This window comes from Acartia tonsa, chromosome 5 (assembly GCF_053477335.1).
Source record: "Acartia tonsa isolate MP-2025a chromosome 5, ASM5347733v1, whole genome shotgun sequence".
Classification (NCBI taxonomy): Eukaryota; Metazoa; Arthropoda; class Copepoda; order Calanoida; family Acartiidae; genus Acartia; species Acartia tonsa.
Window position 1 is genome coordinate 16,862,513 of NC_137264.1, and position 15,429 is coordinate 16,877,941.

Below are 15,429 nucleotides of genomic sequence, written 5' to 3' on the forward strand. Positions count from 1 at the left end.
TAGGGAATGTGCTGGGTTTAAGATCGCACATCGTCATATAACAGCTGAAAACCTGCCCTATGCCAATAAATCAGCCATTTACGAGCTCGTATTACATCTAGGAGAAGGATTCTAACCATGACAGTGTAACTCAAAGTCCATTAACCAAATATAACAAAAGAGAGTAAAATTTTTGGAAGGTAATTCAAGTCAACCAACCCTTTTGGTTGACTATTTTTTGTCTTAAAGTTCTATTTGTGCCTGGTAATGAGTTTGCCTGTTTAAGGGTTTGTGCATTCCTCTAGTCTTACTATCAAAGTCATGTGATTGACATCGCTGCAGTAGATACTTATATAACGTCTTTAGAATGACTTGGTATGACCCAGACTCGAACCCTTCACCGCCCCATCAACAAGCCGATATGTTATCAATTACACGGATGCCGTGGGTTTATAAGATCTTGCTGAACATAAACAGAAAGATAAATATATTTATTTGTATGTTTGAATGAACAAAACACATTTTGAATATATGCCAAAAATATCTTTTGATGCCTTCAAATATAGACAAGGATTGTTAATCTAAAGGTTAGAGAAAGGAGGGTCGCGTGCACATAATTTTACCATTGAGTGGGGGGATCTCAAAGGGGTTTCCCACCCCCTTAGAAAGATTTTGGGACCCCTATTTTTTTGGAAATAAATTAGATTTTAACCACACCACTATCAATAAAAAATTAAAGCTTGGACGACTTGCAGATTAGACAATGTACTGGAAAAAATTTCCTGTTTATAACCATTATTAAGCTTGCTAAATCTGGAGGCTGTTAAATGTTAACATTTTTCTTATGTTCAAATCTTCTACCTTTTGCAAGAATGGCTGCAAAACGCTACAAAGTTGAGATCTAGAGCTAAAAATTGATACAGATACTATTGGGGACATGTACTAGAATATAATAAAGTTTGCAGGTCATATCTCAATCAGGGAGGGAGTACTGGCCCCCCAAAGTCGACTACTAAAAATCCAATTCTTTTCTTGCAAAGGGTAGAAGATTTGAGCATAAGAAAAATGCGCTAAAACCATTTTGATGTTGTCACCTAAGTTTTGAATTTTAGATTTTACTGTACTTTTTAATTAAAAACTGGAATATTTTTTTAATGTTCTATTAATTGCATTAAAAAACGAAGAAAATAAGCCATTTATCATTAAATTCTGATAACTATAGGTGGGGTAAAATTGCTTTCAAAAAAGTTCTCATAAAAAAAACACACTGTATATTGGCTTGAAACCACCCCAATGCAACCCTAGTTTCAAGTACAAAATATAGAATGACAAAATTAATCAAATTTTTATTTTGTAAAAACTTTGAGTGAATAATCCTTTAACAAAGTTATTTATAAAGTATACTTCCGTCTGTTAAAATAAAATAATATGTAATTGTACAGTACTATATACATTTCAATAGAGGGTTTTAAAATTCAAAGATTTGCTAAAACTTCAAGCCATTTCTTAAAAGGTAAAGAACGTCGTTCTAGCTCAACTGTGGTCCAAATAAGAGCCTCTGTGTCTAGGGTAGCTTGAAAGTTGGGCGAATTTGGATCCTACGGTTACTCATGTTCCTAAGGAAATGTGGCCTCCCAGCAGCCCGATCTTAATTCAATGGACTTTTGGGCCTAGGGCTACTTTGAAGCATGCACCAATAGACGTGCCCAAACCACAAAGACCTCCCTCATTGCCACTATCAAGGAGAACTACGCCAGCTTGGACAGGTACATTTTGACCTGGACCTGCCAGCGGTTGAGGAGGCGGGTAGAGGCGGTGATTGAGGCTGGCGGCGATTTTATTGAATAATCTACTAGTCATATACCTATTTTGCTTCCCAGTTATTAAAATTCAATAAAATCTTTAAAATTGACGATTTTATGATCATTTCTTTAAAAATTACAAAATTTCCCGATTTATGTGACGCACCCTGTATTTTTGTCTTAACCTCTTTTCGAGGAAGCTTTGTGTTTATCAAGATCGAAATTAATTTCCTTATTCACAATTCCAATTCAGCGCAAATGTCGTCTTTGTTTGACTTTCCTTTCCTAAAGAGAAGCGGCATGGAATGTTGTATATGTTTTGATGTCTCCACGTTCTTTACTATTGAATGATATGTGAGTGGATAAAGATTTCGGAGAATAAAGTCGGGCCTATCATTGGTCTCATAGTGCGTGAACGACCCTAGTATACCAGGTGCTTTAACCATAAGAACTTCAGGTAGAATTCTCTTCATTTTATTTAAATTGAATGGCGTATAGGACGGATTTATTAAGTTTAAAGGCTTTAGCCAGCTACACATGAAATTTTATTATGATTCAATTATTATGTTTTAGTAATTTTTATGTGCCCTTATTTTTGCATTTAACAATGATCTATTAAACCAAATAATTTTCCTTTAAAGCCAAAGTACCCAAAGATTCTTAACCGTAGAAAAAAAGATTTTAAAAAGCAAATAATATTACGTGGTTATAAAAACTGGAATTTTGTATTAATTGATTTTGTAATTTCAGGACTTTGAAATAGTTTGTGTCAATAAATCTATACTCAAACCTGCTGTTGAAACTTGATGGTTCCTGGTGTTGGGGGATTTGTCCGTAAGATTAAGATCTCTAGAACTTCCCGCAAATTCGGAAGTCACACTTAACCAAAGTGTCATGGTTAAGACAATTTAAATTTGATATAAAATACATTATCAATATACTCAAACATCAAGGGGGTTATGATTATATCTAACCCCTTAATATTGAAAGGGGTGTGGAAGCACCCCCTTCAGCACGCTTTTGTTTACCTCTTTACAGAGCAAACGCCCAACATTTCAATAGATTTGTAAACCCTCTAATATAGACGCTTTTAAAATACTATTAATTTGCAATTAATTCCATGGATACCCTGTAATCAGGAATTTTATTTGTTATACATAATTTAGATACATATCTACATATTAGGAGCGGAGCTAACCTGTAAAGGATCTGTACGTCATTTATCCGTCCATGTAAGTTAAAAAAATGTATAGTATCTTTTTGTTGATTGTAAACGGACAACATTAATCCATGTCTGAATACAAACACAGACATACCATAGTTTAAGAATAGCTGCACTTGTGGTATGCGGCAGCTTTGGACCATGCAGAAACCAAGACATTATAGTGATGCTACGCACCTAGCTAAATCCTGTTATTCTACAATTGCAAAGCCACCTGAAAATATGTCAGATAACGGTACTGATTTCATCTCTCAGTTGTCCTGCAAATGGAGGGAGGGGTGTTACCCCTCCCTTTCCCATCTTAAGCACCGGAACCTTCCCCTTCAACCACCAAGTTATCAGCACCACCTCAACCCTGAGGATAAAGGATCTAAATCTGCCCTCACCTAATATAATCACCCCCACACAGACTGTTGTTGTCACAAGTAATCATCAAACCTTCCCTCTTTAGTACCCAGACCTACCACTCAACCCCTCTATGCTTATCTACCTATTGTGCTGCTCCATGGGCTATCCTGCCTGCCCCAGACAGGGATAGCCATCTACCTAACCATTGCAATTATCTATGTTTTACTGTATGATTTATCTTTAACTATCTTTATTCCTAATCCATATGTATTTATATTATGGTTAACTGTATTCTTAATTCCCCCCACCCTTTCCAGGGATGGGGGACCATGATTGCCCAAACTGACTATTGTATATGTATTACAATGCTTTTATGTTATGATTATTTATTCCTATCCATTGTAGTTAATGTTTGTTGTATATAGCTTTAGTATCCTTTAAACCTTCAATAAAGTGACAACTGAAATAGATGTTGATTCTTGTCTAGTGAATGCTAGAGAAGCGTAGCTTCTCTATAGTAAGGTGTCCACGTCTGTTCACACTGCCGTAGTCTTTATTCGAACTCTGGTGTCTGCCATTTACCCTAGGCGGATACCACAACTTTTGGTGACAGCTGTGTGAGATTACGGCGAACCACAAGTGTAGAGCAGACGCGCATCTGAGGCTAAGGTACTCCCAGCAGTGAAACTGGCAAAACTGACACAAGCAACCTGAATTACCCACCCTGGACAGCAAGTCTAACTCTGCATCCGGCAGTTGTGGAAGTGAAACTTGACGAAGAACCGCGAGAAGCGCCGACATCTAACGGAGAATTGAGCGCTCAAAAGGCTGAAACAGGCCTGCGGACCGGCTGAAACAAGCCAAATAAGTGTAAACGGCTGAAAATAGGCCAATTTTACTGCAAGAGATAGCAGGATCCGAACCAGTGGCGCTAGCAAGACGGGACATTCCCTGCCGCCATCAGCTGGATTTGGATAAGCGGCGCTAGCAGGACGGGACATTCCCTGCCGCCAATAGGCTGAAACACGCCACATAGCTGCAAGCGGCGCTAGCAGGACGGGACATTCCCTGCCGCCGATAGGCTGAAACACGCCACATAGCTGCAAGCTGCGAGCCAACATACGAGTGTAGTGCACCAGAACAGAGAAAAACTACGTCAACTCCAAGTATCCTGAGAGGCTACAACGCAGCCACCCATCTAGAAAAACAGATATTATGTCACAGTGCAGGGTTTACCACCCTGGTGTGATGGCTAAACAATAGATTTATGAGCAAAGCTTGGCAAACAAATTGTTGTGTTGTGATAAATCTAAAAATAGAACAGGCTTGGATTTATTGTGTATTGTGATAACAGCTAAAAATAGAACAGGGTTAGTAAACAAATCTGTTATGCAATTGTGATAAGGACAAAAATAGAAGCTAGATGTAATATAATAAAGACCCTGATATACAATCAAATCACCTCAAGCCTATAGCACAACAACAATACACCCCTTATTCCAAGGGAAAGGGAGGAGCCCCTCTCCATTGAAGGCAAATACAATCAGGGTGATATAATAGATAAGCCTAGGATTAAGAAGAAAAGGCACTATTACACCAGCACACAGTTACCCCCCTCCCTCACAGGGGGAACGGACGGAGTTACCCCCGTCCCCTCACGCGCTCCCCCCCTCCTACCCACACTAGACTAAGTCCGTCTGTAGTGTGGGGCTAGCGACCGGGAACACAAAGCGCCATTCACGGGTAGCGCAACAGAGTGCGGAAAATATCATAAGTTCAACGGACAAAGCGGACCAACGAGAGAGCGAGTTGAGGGACAAGTGCGCGTTTTATCTGTGTGCGCGGATTGACGGTGCGTAAGCGCGCTGCACGGAAAGGAGATTTCACGCACACACACACACACCCACACCCACACAGGAGAGGGGCCATTCTATAGCATACAACAGAGATATTTTTTTAGGAGAAAAAAGTTGCAAGCTCCTCCCTCCCTGTCTACAGTGTGATAAGGAAAACTAAACCAGTTCCTTAAACCCGCTCAGACCCTCAACATCTTCCTAGCCTGCCAACCCTACTTCAAAGCTGAATGGTTAGTGAAACAAATATATGTATATATAAATACCCAAGTGATAAATAAGGTTGTTTTTTTTTTGTATCATGAGTACAAGTAAGTGAATACTAACCTCACCAAACAACACTGGAAACTGATATGGTAACTGAACGAAAGTACGCCCACCCTGTGGACATAGCCTGACTTGCTGCCCCACACTGGGCAGTGGTGGTGTGTACCTGGACCATCGACCTTCATAGTTGTGAACTATATACAGAGGAAGCGTGATTTTTTTTGGAGCAAGGAGGAAAAGCTAGCTAGCTCTGGGGATATTCCTATACACGTATATATATATATATGGGCGTGTAGCCATGTATATATATAGATAGCCTACCTATCCATATATCTACTAGCGGATACGCTCCTAGAGACATCTGTGGATACCTAACATATTCCCTGTTACCTTTAAGCTAAGATCCGCTGGTTACCACAGAAATCAAGAGCTATACTGGAAAGGAGAACAACTCAGGCTCAACAGTTAAACAAGACGCTGGCACCAACAGACCAACCCCCTGCTACTTATCATGGGGGCGCGCCAGCCACAGAAACTCTTGAGCCAGGAGGACCGAGCCTACGGCTACGTGGACTACCACCCTAATTACACAGCTATAGTATTTATACTAGGGGTGAGCCGGCTCGAACCTCCTTGCGGTGCGGCTACTCTACTCTGCTCCTATATCTACAAGATACTGCTTCTGTTATTACTTTGGCCTACTGTGTTGAGTACAGTGAACATCAAACACATGCCAGGTCACAGACCCCTGGTCCCTGAGATGCCCTTGTCTGGAAGGGTGACTGAATGTCCGCTGCACAGCTCCTGTTCAGTTGGTGCTCAACGTACGAGAAATAGCAATACTGGACTGGGGATTGCTGAACCTGTAGGTGTCCTCCTGGGGGTGTTGAACGATGCAACTGAGCCTAATGAGAAGGTGACAAGCTTCAGAGACTTAGTGGCCAGCCCCAAGATGGACACTACTACCAGAACTGAGACTCCAAAGGGGCCCAGCCCTAGGGCCAGTACCACCTGTTTCTGGGGTGGAAAGGTCCTCCCTGGCACTGGCCTCACCAATCTGGAGGATGGGGAGCTGTCCCAGGGGAATAGGCCCTTCACCCAGATGCCCGACGCGTACCTGGGGGTGGGGGAGCCGCCACCCAAGCCTCCCTGGGAGCCCCCAGGCATGGAACGACTGGGGACCGGCCTAAGGATGGGGACTGGTGACCTGCTGCAGTGGAAGACTTTACCCAGCACGGAGGGAGCAGGGTTGACCAGCAGCAGTGAGGCTGTCCCCCCACACTCCAAGACCAGATGCCGCTACTTTGTTGAACCACTGCACATGTCCCAGCCAAGTTCCCCCATGCTGCTGAAGATGGAGGCCCACCAGGATGCAGAGCTCAAACTAGGGAAGTCAATAAGAAGGCCACCCCCTGCCAAAACCAGAACCACCGCAGGGGCTCCCCACCAGCAGCTGACGGAGCCTGGCAGGGACGCAATACCAGCTGGCAACTCTGGCCCAACTCAGGTGGCTACCAACAGTCTGCTGACAGTCCGGAATACAGTTCAGGCTACCATCAGTATGGCATCTTCTGGGCCTTGCTGGTCCACCTGTGGGTACCTGTCCACACACTGGCCACAGGTACCCCCCAGAGATCATAGCCCCCTTTCCGACTGGCACCATCAACGGCCTTTGCTACCAACTACCTGGCATACCCAGAGGCAGGATCCCTCATGTGGAGAAGCACCTGCAGAAGCTAAGGCCGAGGCTGGCCTCGCCACCCAGGGGAGGAGAGCCGCTGTTGGATGGAAGGAACCTGTGTGTATGGGGAGGAGGCTGAATGTAACCAAGGAGCCACCACAAGCAGCCCAGCACCGCCTGACCCCTAGTAGGGGAGACCCTGTTTGTCAGCTGGTGCCCCAACTGGAGGAGGAGAGACCTGGCAGGTTGATACACCCTGGGGAAGCCGGCCTGATGGGACCCAGCTGGACGAAGGGGCGCTGCCGCTTCAACGGCCACACAGCCGCCAAGTGTAGAACCGGTTGGGACCAAGCAATGAAGAAACACCAGGCCGCCCAACAACCTGCATGCAACCAGTCTGCCACCCAGGTCCACCTGGAGGGAGATGCCCAGCCGTCACCCCAACTAGCTGCCGCCGCTGGGGCCGCGGCTACCCAGGAGTCTGTGTCTCAGATTGGGACCATAGTGGCCAGGATCAACGTGCTGGGAGGAGCGGCTGAACCCAACCGGGTTGGCCTGGACCTCAGCCTCAATCACAGGGGACCGGTGTCCGTAACCCCTGTCACCCCCAGCAAGAGCCGAGGGGCGCTACCCAGCGAGTCTGAGTCGATGTATGGGACGCCAACTGGCGTCGCCACCTGGAAGGAACGAGAGGTGCTTCCCTGCACCACCAAGCTGATGTCTGGGGCGACAACCGTCGCCGCCACCTGTGAAGACTGGGGGGTGCTATCCAGCGCCCCACGCTGGTGCCTGGGGCGACAACCGTCGCCGCCACCGAGAGACCTGGACCCCTGTGAAGACTGGGGGGTGCTATCCAGCGCCCCCACACTGGTGCCTGGGGCGACAACCGTCGCCGCCACCGAGATACCTGGACCCCGGAATGAACCCGCAGCCCCAGAGGAAGGGGTGACACCCGTCACCCCCAGCCAGCCAGAGCCCCCAGCCAGCAGGGAGAGTCCAGCTGTCCCTCACCCTCAACTGCATCCAGCTGTCTACCTCCCTCAACCAAGCCAGGGTAATTGTATTGCACTGGTGTACCAGGAAGTTTGGGCTGGGCCAAACTTGCCTGCGCCCCCTGCATCTGCCCCAGGAGCCAGGATATCAGCCATTACCAGCCAAACTGAAGAAGCTTTGACCGCTGCCTGGGGAGTAACACAACTAGATGTGCCAAGTGCCGAGCCTAACCATAGAAGTAGAGGATCCCCAACAATTATGTCTACCCAAGATGGAGACAATGTGCCTGGACCCCTTCAGGCTAGGGGAGGAAATCCGGAGCCTTGTGCCTCCAGTCTACCAGCAGCAGTGGCCGTGGATGGGCCTGTCTCCCAGCCAACTAGAGCGGAGCCACCCTTGCAGATCCAAGACAGCCTCCGGCATAAGGGATGGACTGTTACCGTCCCCTACCCCGCAGGTCTGACTGCCATGCACCCCCCTGCCAATGTCCAGGATGAGCCTGAGGAAGGCAACGCTCCTACAGTATGGCAACCACCACCTGCCCGCGTTGACAGAGACCCTGGAAGCCGAATGAACCTGACCAGCCCCGAGGGCGAAGAAACTGCGCCTGCATCCAGTAGCCAGCCTGCCAGCAGCAAGGTGACCAACACGATGGAGACCACCAGCCCAGTGGAGAAACCTGAAGGGGTGTATACCAGGCGGCTGTTGGTCCAAGCCCCCTCATGTGCTGTGCCACCCCTGGAGGTTGCCAGGGTGGCCTCAGAGGTACACATCCAACGGCCAGAACATCCAACAGGACCAGCTACTCCAGCAGATACAGTAGATTCCGTTCGACCAGGGGAGGGCTGGAGTCCACCAACAGTCAGCAGCTGGTATCCTGGCGGACCCATTCCACAAGGACAACACACTGACGGCCGCAACCACTGTTGGAAGTCTGGCGGTGCAGACAACCCCCTCCAGCCTTCCGAGGGGAGAGTTGTGGTATGCGGCAGCTTTGGACCATGCAGAAACCAAGACATTATAGTGATGCTACGCACCTAGCTAAATCCTGTTATTCTACAATTGCAAAGCCACCTGAAAATATGTCAGATAACGGTACTGATTTCATCTCTCAGTTGTCCTGCAAATGGAGGGAGGGGTGTTACCCCTCCCTCTCCCATCTTAAGCACCGGAACCTTCCCCTTCAACCACCAAGTTATCAGCACCACCTCAACCCTGAGGATAAAGGATCTAAACCTGCCCTCACCTAATATAATCACCCCCACACAGACTGTTGTTGTCACAAGTAATCATCAAACCTTCCCTCTTTAGTACCCAGACCTACCACTCAACCCCTCTATGCTTATCTACCTATTGTGCTGCTCCATGGGCTATCCTGCCTGCCCCAGACAGGGATAGCCATCTACCTAACCATTGCAATTATCTATGTTTTACTGTATGATTTATCTTTAACTATCTTTATTCCTAATCCATATGTATTTATATTATGGTTAACTGTATTCTTAATTCCCCCCACCCTTTCCAGGGATGGGGGACCATGATTGCCCAAACTGACTATTGTATATGTATTACAATGCTTTTATGTTATGATTATTTATTCCTATCCATTGTAGTTAATGTTTTTTGTATATAGCTTTAGTATCCTTTAAACCTTCAATAAAGTGACAACTGAAATAGATGTTGATTCTTGTCTAGTGAATGCTAGAGAAGCGTAGCTTCTCTATAGTAAGGTGTCCACGTCTGTTCACACTGCCGTAGTCTTTATTCGAACTCTGGTGTCTGCCATTTACCCTAGGCGGATACCACACACTCATTAAAAGTCAAGTTTATTATCACCGGAGTGCTTAGCAAATTTTTTGGGCGGTAAATTGATGTACAGTGTACACTATATACCCCGTCCCGTTTTAGAAAATTTTTAAAAAAATTTTTGCCCCCAGCCATAATATGGTTGATTTATGCAAAATAATGACCCATGCAACATATTTTTTCTGTAATGCAAAAATTGCGATGGTACAAGCACTGCAAAGTTTTTAAAATTTGCGAAAAAATACCTGTTTTTAAAGCTCTTTTACCATCTCAATGATTAAGATTATTACAAAATTTCAACTCTAGTGTGTCGATATAAACAGGTCTTTTTGCAAATTTTAAAACTTTGCAGTGCTTGTATCATGGCAATTTTAGCATTACAGAAAAAATATTTTGCATGGGTCATTATTTTGCATAAATCAACCATATTATGGCTGGGGGCAAAAATTTTAAAAAAATATTTCTAAAACGGGACGGGGTAGTGTACACCCCAAATACTGATAAACAAAATTATCCATCCTACAGATTGAAATGGTGGAAAAGTTTGAACACTGCTAGTTGGTAACAAAAATCTATAAAAATGACCAAAGTTCTTAGGGCAACGTATAAAAAAAGTATTTTTAAAACCTAATTAATTAATGGAATAATGTCCCTTCTAATTTCCACCCCCCCCCCTCTCTTTCTCTCTTTCAGCTGTCTGTCTGTCTGTCTGTCTGTCTGTCTCGCGGTACCCTTTACCACTTTTTAACCTTCCATCACCAATCCTTCCTACCCTGTCCTTAAATTCCCTTTGTTTTCTCATACGGAGACTGAGAGTTGTTATGGATAGATGCGATTCACAGGGAAAAGCTGATACTTAAATTAGCTTAAAAATTTATCAGTACTATTTAGGAATAATGATTAATAGTTTTTGATATTGCGGTAAAAAAGTATAGTGCCTGCTCCCCTAGAGGCCTTTAGTGGCAAGAAGCGGGGGGGGGGGGGGGTTGAGGTTCGACAATCCACTATACATTTTTAATAGTTATAAACCTTCCCTCGACCTACAAGAAGCTTTACTGTAAGGAAAACCATGTCTGTCCTGCGGTTAGTGAGATCTTTAAGTACAAACACACAAACATCCTGTTACTTTTCAATAAGAATGATCATTGCTTTTTAGTTTTTTTCATGGTTTTTATATATCTGGTATGAGGTGTAAAATGCCTCCGTTCACACAATGATATAGAGTTTAGATAATTTCTGGAAAAACCCAGAAGTGACTAACGTCGGAGTGGACAATCGCAGAAATGTCTAAAATATCAGGTTAAATAAACATTGTTATACATGATATGTAAGTTTAATATATGAATTTAAAAATAAGCCTCCCGAAGTGGTTAGGCATTTTAAAAACCTATAAGATGGGTTAGGTTGGGTTAAGTGTCCAATCGGACGTTTGTTCTAGGACCGTTAAAGATGTGTGTGTGTACCATACTCCAACCTCCTAAAACAATATAAAAATCAGTGTGCTTCGCGTATTTACCTATGTAGGTAGATCTACTTGTCCCTATATCCTAATTATACCACGCTTTATGTTTATTGGCTTGTCACACTCGACATAGACAGACAACTACTCACACGGGATATAGGACAAATACTTATATTTACAGCACAGTTTTTAAAAGCGAAGCTCTTCTATAATTATGGTAAATCCGTTCGTCCGTCCGTAACGGGTAGCTCTGTTTATTAATTTAGACACTTTAGAATGAAACTATCGATTTCAAACTTTGTATGATGATTCTTATAACAGTTAGGTAGGCTATAAAAGGGTTGCAACTCTATAATCGTCACCAGGAAGTTCTTTAGATAGTATTTTAGGGTTTTGCAACAAATTTACTTACAATTTTGTTAAAACTTATGCATTTATATTCTGCTTATTAAGTGTTGACACTCTACAAAAGTTGATATTCGTTTGTACTAAAGTTTCGTATTCATGGATCTTGTCACACTTGTTGAAGTAAAAATTCTTGTAAAATATCAGGAATTGCAAATAAATGAAAATCAAACGCACTATTTTGCCAACTTATTTAAGTACTAGCGGTTACGCCCGCTAGAAGCCTCTAGGGGCACTGGTAGGAGGGGGAAAAGCCGACCTCATCCAATTTTAAATTTGAGTTTCAAAAGAGTTTTTAAAAAGATTAGGGGGGAGGGGGGTGAAGACACCATCTCCAAAAATAGTTTAAAACCTTCCCAGGACCTATAAGAAGCTTTACTATAAAAGATAACTATATCGGTTCAGCAGTTAGCGAGATCCTTCAGGACAGACAAAAATATAATATGATATGGTATAGGAAGTATAGTATCACTAGACTGACCAGCAGATTTGACATGTATAGTAGCCCCGCTACTTTAATAAAGAGCAAGGGGAAATAACGATGTTGTTACTCATTTGTTATTAAGTCGGGTCAAAGGGCATTAGTATAAAAGTATCATAGTAGATTTACACGTATATCTAGGCCAATACGGTGATTTTAACGTCGGAGAGGACGGTTGACCCCATCGTATGTCAAGCTTAAAATTATCGGAGTAATTTTGTAATCAGTTGAAGGGAGAATTTAGTAGTTCGTACACCTCCGTCCATGAATCATCAGTCAAAAATATATGCCCTATGGTTTAACGTGTTCTTTAATATGTTTTTTTTATGTTGTGATATTTAAATATATTTTTAGCATAATGTCATAATTTAAGAAAAGCTTATAGAATATTTTTTTTTTAAATAATAAAAGTTACAGTGAAGTAAGGGCGACTTTAAACGTATTTTTCGACGTGTTAAAATATTTATAATAAATACAATTTCAATATATCGTCATACATGATACTTCATTAAAACTTACATTAAAACTATGTAAGGGGGGAATGTTTTTTTCCAAAAAAAATCAGGCGAAAAGTAATATTATTCATAGTTTTAAAATTTAGAATAATAAGTTTGAAATGGCATTTACTGTAATGTAAACTGTAAATTGTTAGGTATCAATATCAGTAAGAGTAGGGGGAAATGTCTTGGCCAATAAAAAAACAGAGCTGACTTGATAGTTACTGGTATTCACTGCTACTTTCTCAAGCGTTTGACATTAAAAGGGGAAATACCTTTAACCAAAATCAGGCTCAACTTACTACCATATACATATTGATTTACAGACAATTTTAATTTTGATTTTTTTTATAATAATGATAATCACAATGATTAAAAAAGTACGTTTTTATTGACTAGATAATCTTTTGTCATTTTATACTTAAAAACTGTTCTACTTTCCAAGGCTTTAATGGGAATTCAATATAAAGCGCGGCCACTCTCTAACACGGTTACATCTCTGCGTCTGACTATCCCTGTAAAGGATTAAGAGATTTCAGGGAAGGGACATTAGTACATAAATTACTCTGGTACCTAACTTTTTAACTACATTATACTATTCTTTGGCCCCAAAACATTGGGTACTTTTTTAAAATTTGTATTGTTTGTATCCAAACTACATAGTGGTGTCAAATTATTTATCATTTAGTTTATCATCATTGGGGATCAATTCATTGTCCGTTTTTCTATCCTTAAGATACCGGGAAATTTACATTGCTGGATCTACTGCAGTTCACGGTAAAATATTGCTGGTAACGAATATTGCTAAAAAATTTATGAATTTTAAAGGCTGCTAGCTGCCAAACGGCTGAACGTACAGATCATACCCGCACACCATTTTAAGCGGCATAAGGAGGCCTACAAATAATCTGGAATAGACAAGATCCAATGATGCACAGGGAAAGCTTCACTGAAGAAAAACCGCGTAAAATAGGTCTTTTTCGCGCATTTCTCTGCACTGCAAGATAATTATGCATTATTGATTTATGGCTATTCCAGATTATTTGCAGGCCTTTTTATTCCGCTTAAAACTTTGTGCGGGCATGATCTGTACGTTCAGCCGTTTGGCAGCTAGCAGCCTTTAAAATTCATAATTTTTTAGCAATATTCGTTACCAGCAATATTTTACCGTGAACTGCAGTAGATCCACTTTGCTTGCTATTACTGCGCTACATCGGACTTTCATGTTTTTAAAATAAGTACAAATTCTTTTATTGTTGTTCAACATTAAATAGTTATTGTATGATAATAGTATATTAAACATGATCGAGCTTAGGTTAATATCGTAATAAAATTAAAATGCAAAACTTTTTAATTATCAACAAATAATAATGAATGGCAGAATTTTACATATGAAAGGTATGGGAAAAGACAAATTTATTTTCCATTGTTACATCCCTTAGAAAACCTTTCTTTGAGATTTTGATACCCCAATAAAACCAAAATCAAGGAGGGTTCAAGGGGATGTAATACAGACGTCAAGGGGATTTCATACACCCCTCTTGGTGTCCAACCCCTGCATAAACTGAAAAAGGTAAAAAGCGCTCTTTAACTTGTAAATTGTCTTGGGGGTGTAGATGGGCGTAGGTGGGTGTATCCAACCAACTTAATTTTGCTGGGGGAGTTGATACAATCACATTTCTGTACATCTCTAATTTAAAACAGTTAACCTATTAACTAAAAACATTTTCTTCTTTAATGAAAAGTACAAAAAAAATTATAAAAGAATAGAAAAGAAAAAAAAATATTTGACATCTTTTGGTACAAACAAACATACAGACAGACAAACTTCCATTTAGTATGAATTGCTCAGCCTAACAATTAGTGTTTAATTTTATAATCTTACATCTTTAGGAAATTGAGATGATTCTTTATTATTGTATTTTATTAATTAAAAGGTATATTTAGCTTGGATCTTTTGTTAATTATGAAACCATGTAATTTAATTAAATGCTAAAAAAAGAAAAACTATTCAATTCATGTACTAGTAGTTAAAAATTTTATTAATAAGACTAAAGTTTTCATTGAAGCATTGTATTGGACCTGGGGAAGTTTTTGGCTGTTTTGTTAGATAAGTACATTGAACTATTTCCCCCCCACCTTTTTACAACTACTTTAATTCTTTTAAACGTTTTAAATTTTTCAGACAAAACAATAAAGTTGATTAAAATGGTGCACCTCGAGTTCAGAAAATTTCATGCAAGGTAAGGAGAATTTGTCTATTAAATCAGGGAGTGATTTTAAGGGATAAGACAATGGACGATATATTGGTATACCTCCCCAATGATAATACACAAAATTATCACTTTTGTAAATTGATATTATTTGTTTAATAGTTTGATCACTTTTAGTTTGGAACCAGCCAATCAAAATTAAATAATAATCAAAGTTTTTAAGTTAACGAATAGGATAACAAGATTATAAAACTTTTGTAAAAGTAAAATTTACAGTCCATTGTCTCCTCCCTCCCTGCAATTAAATGCTAGTTTTCTTGAAAATATTTTTCCTAATTTTTATTCAATATTAATTGGATCTAGTTAATTTGCGGTTACCTCATTCGAACTTTTTTGAAATACTTATTCCTTGGAAAATAA

General features: G+C 41.4%; 1 protein-coding gene across 1 annotated transcript in view; it reads left to right on the plus strand.

The window, feature by feature from the left end:
• Window positions 1–14,985: 14,985 nt before the first annotated feature.
• Window positions 14,986–15,429, plus strand: part of LOC145318874 (uncharacterized) — a 40,993-nt gene continuing 40,549 nt past the window's right edge. Inside the window, exon 1 of the mRNA XM_080160538.1 lies at window positions 14,986–15,039. Coding sequence (XP_080016664.1) covers window positions 15,005–15,039 — 35 coding nt within the window. The 5' untranslated portion in view covers window positions 14,986–15,004. The remainder of the gene's footprint in view (window positions 15,040–15,429) is intronic.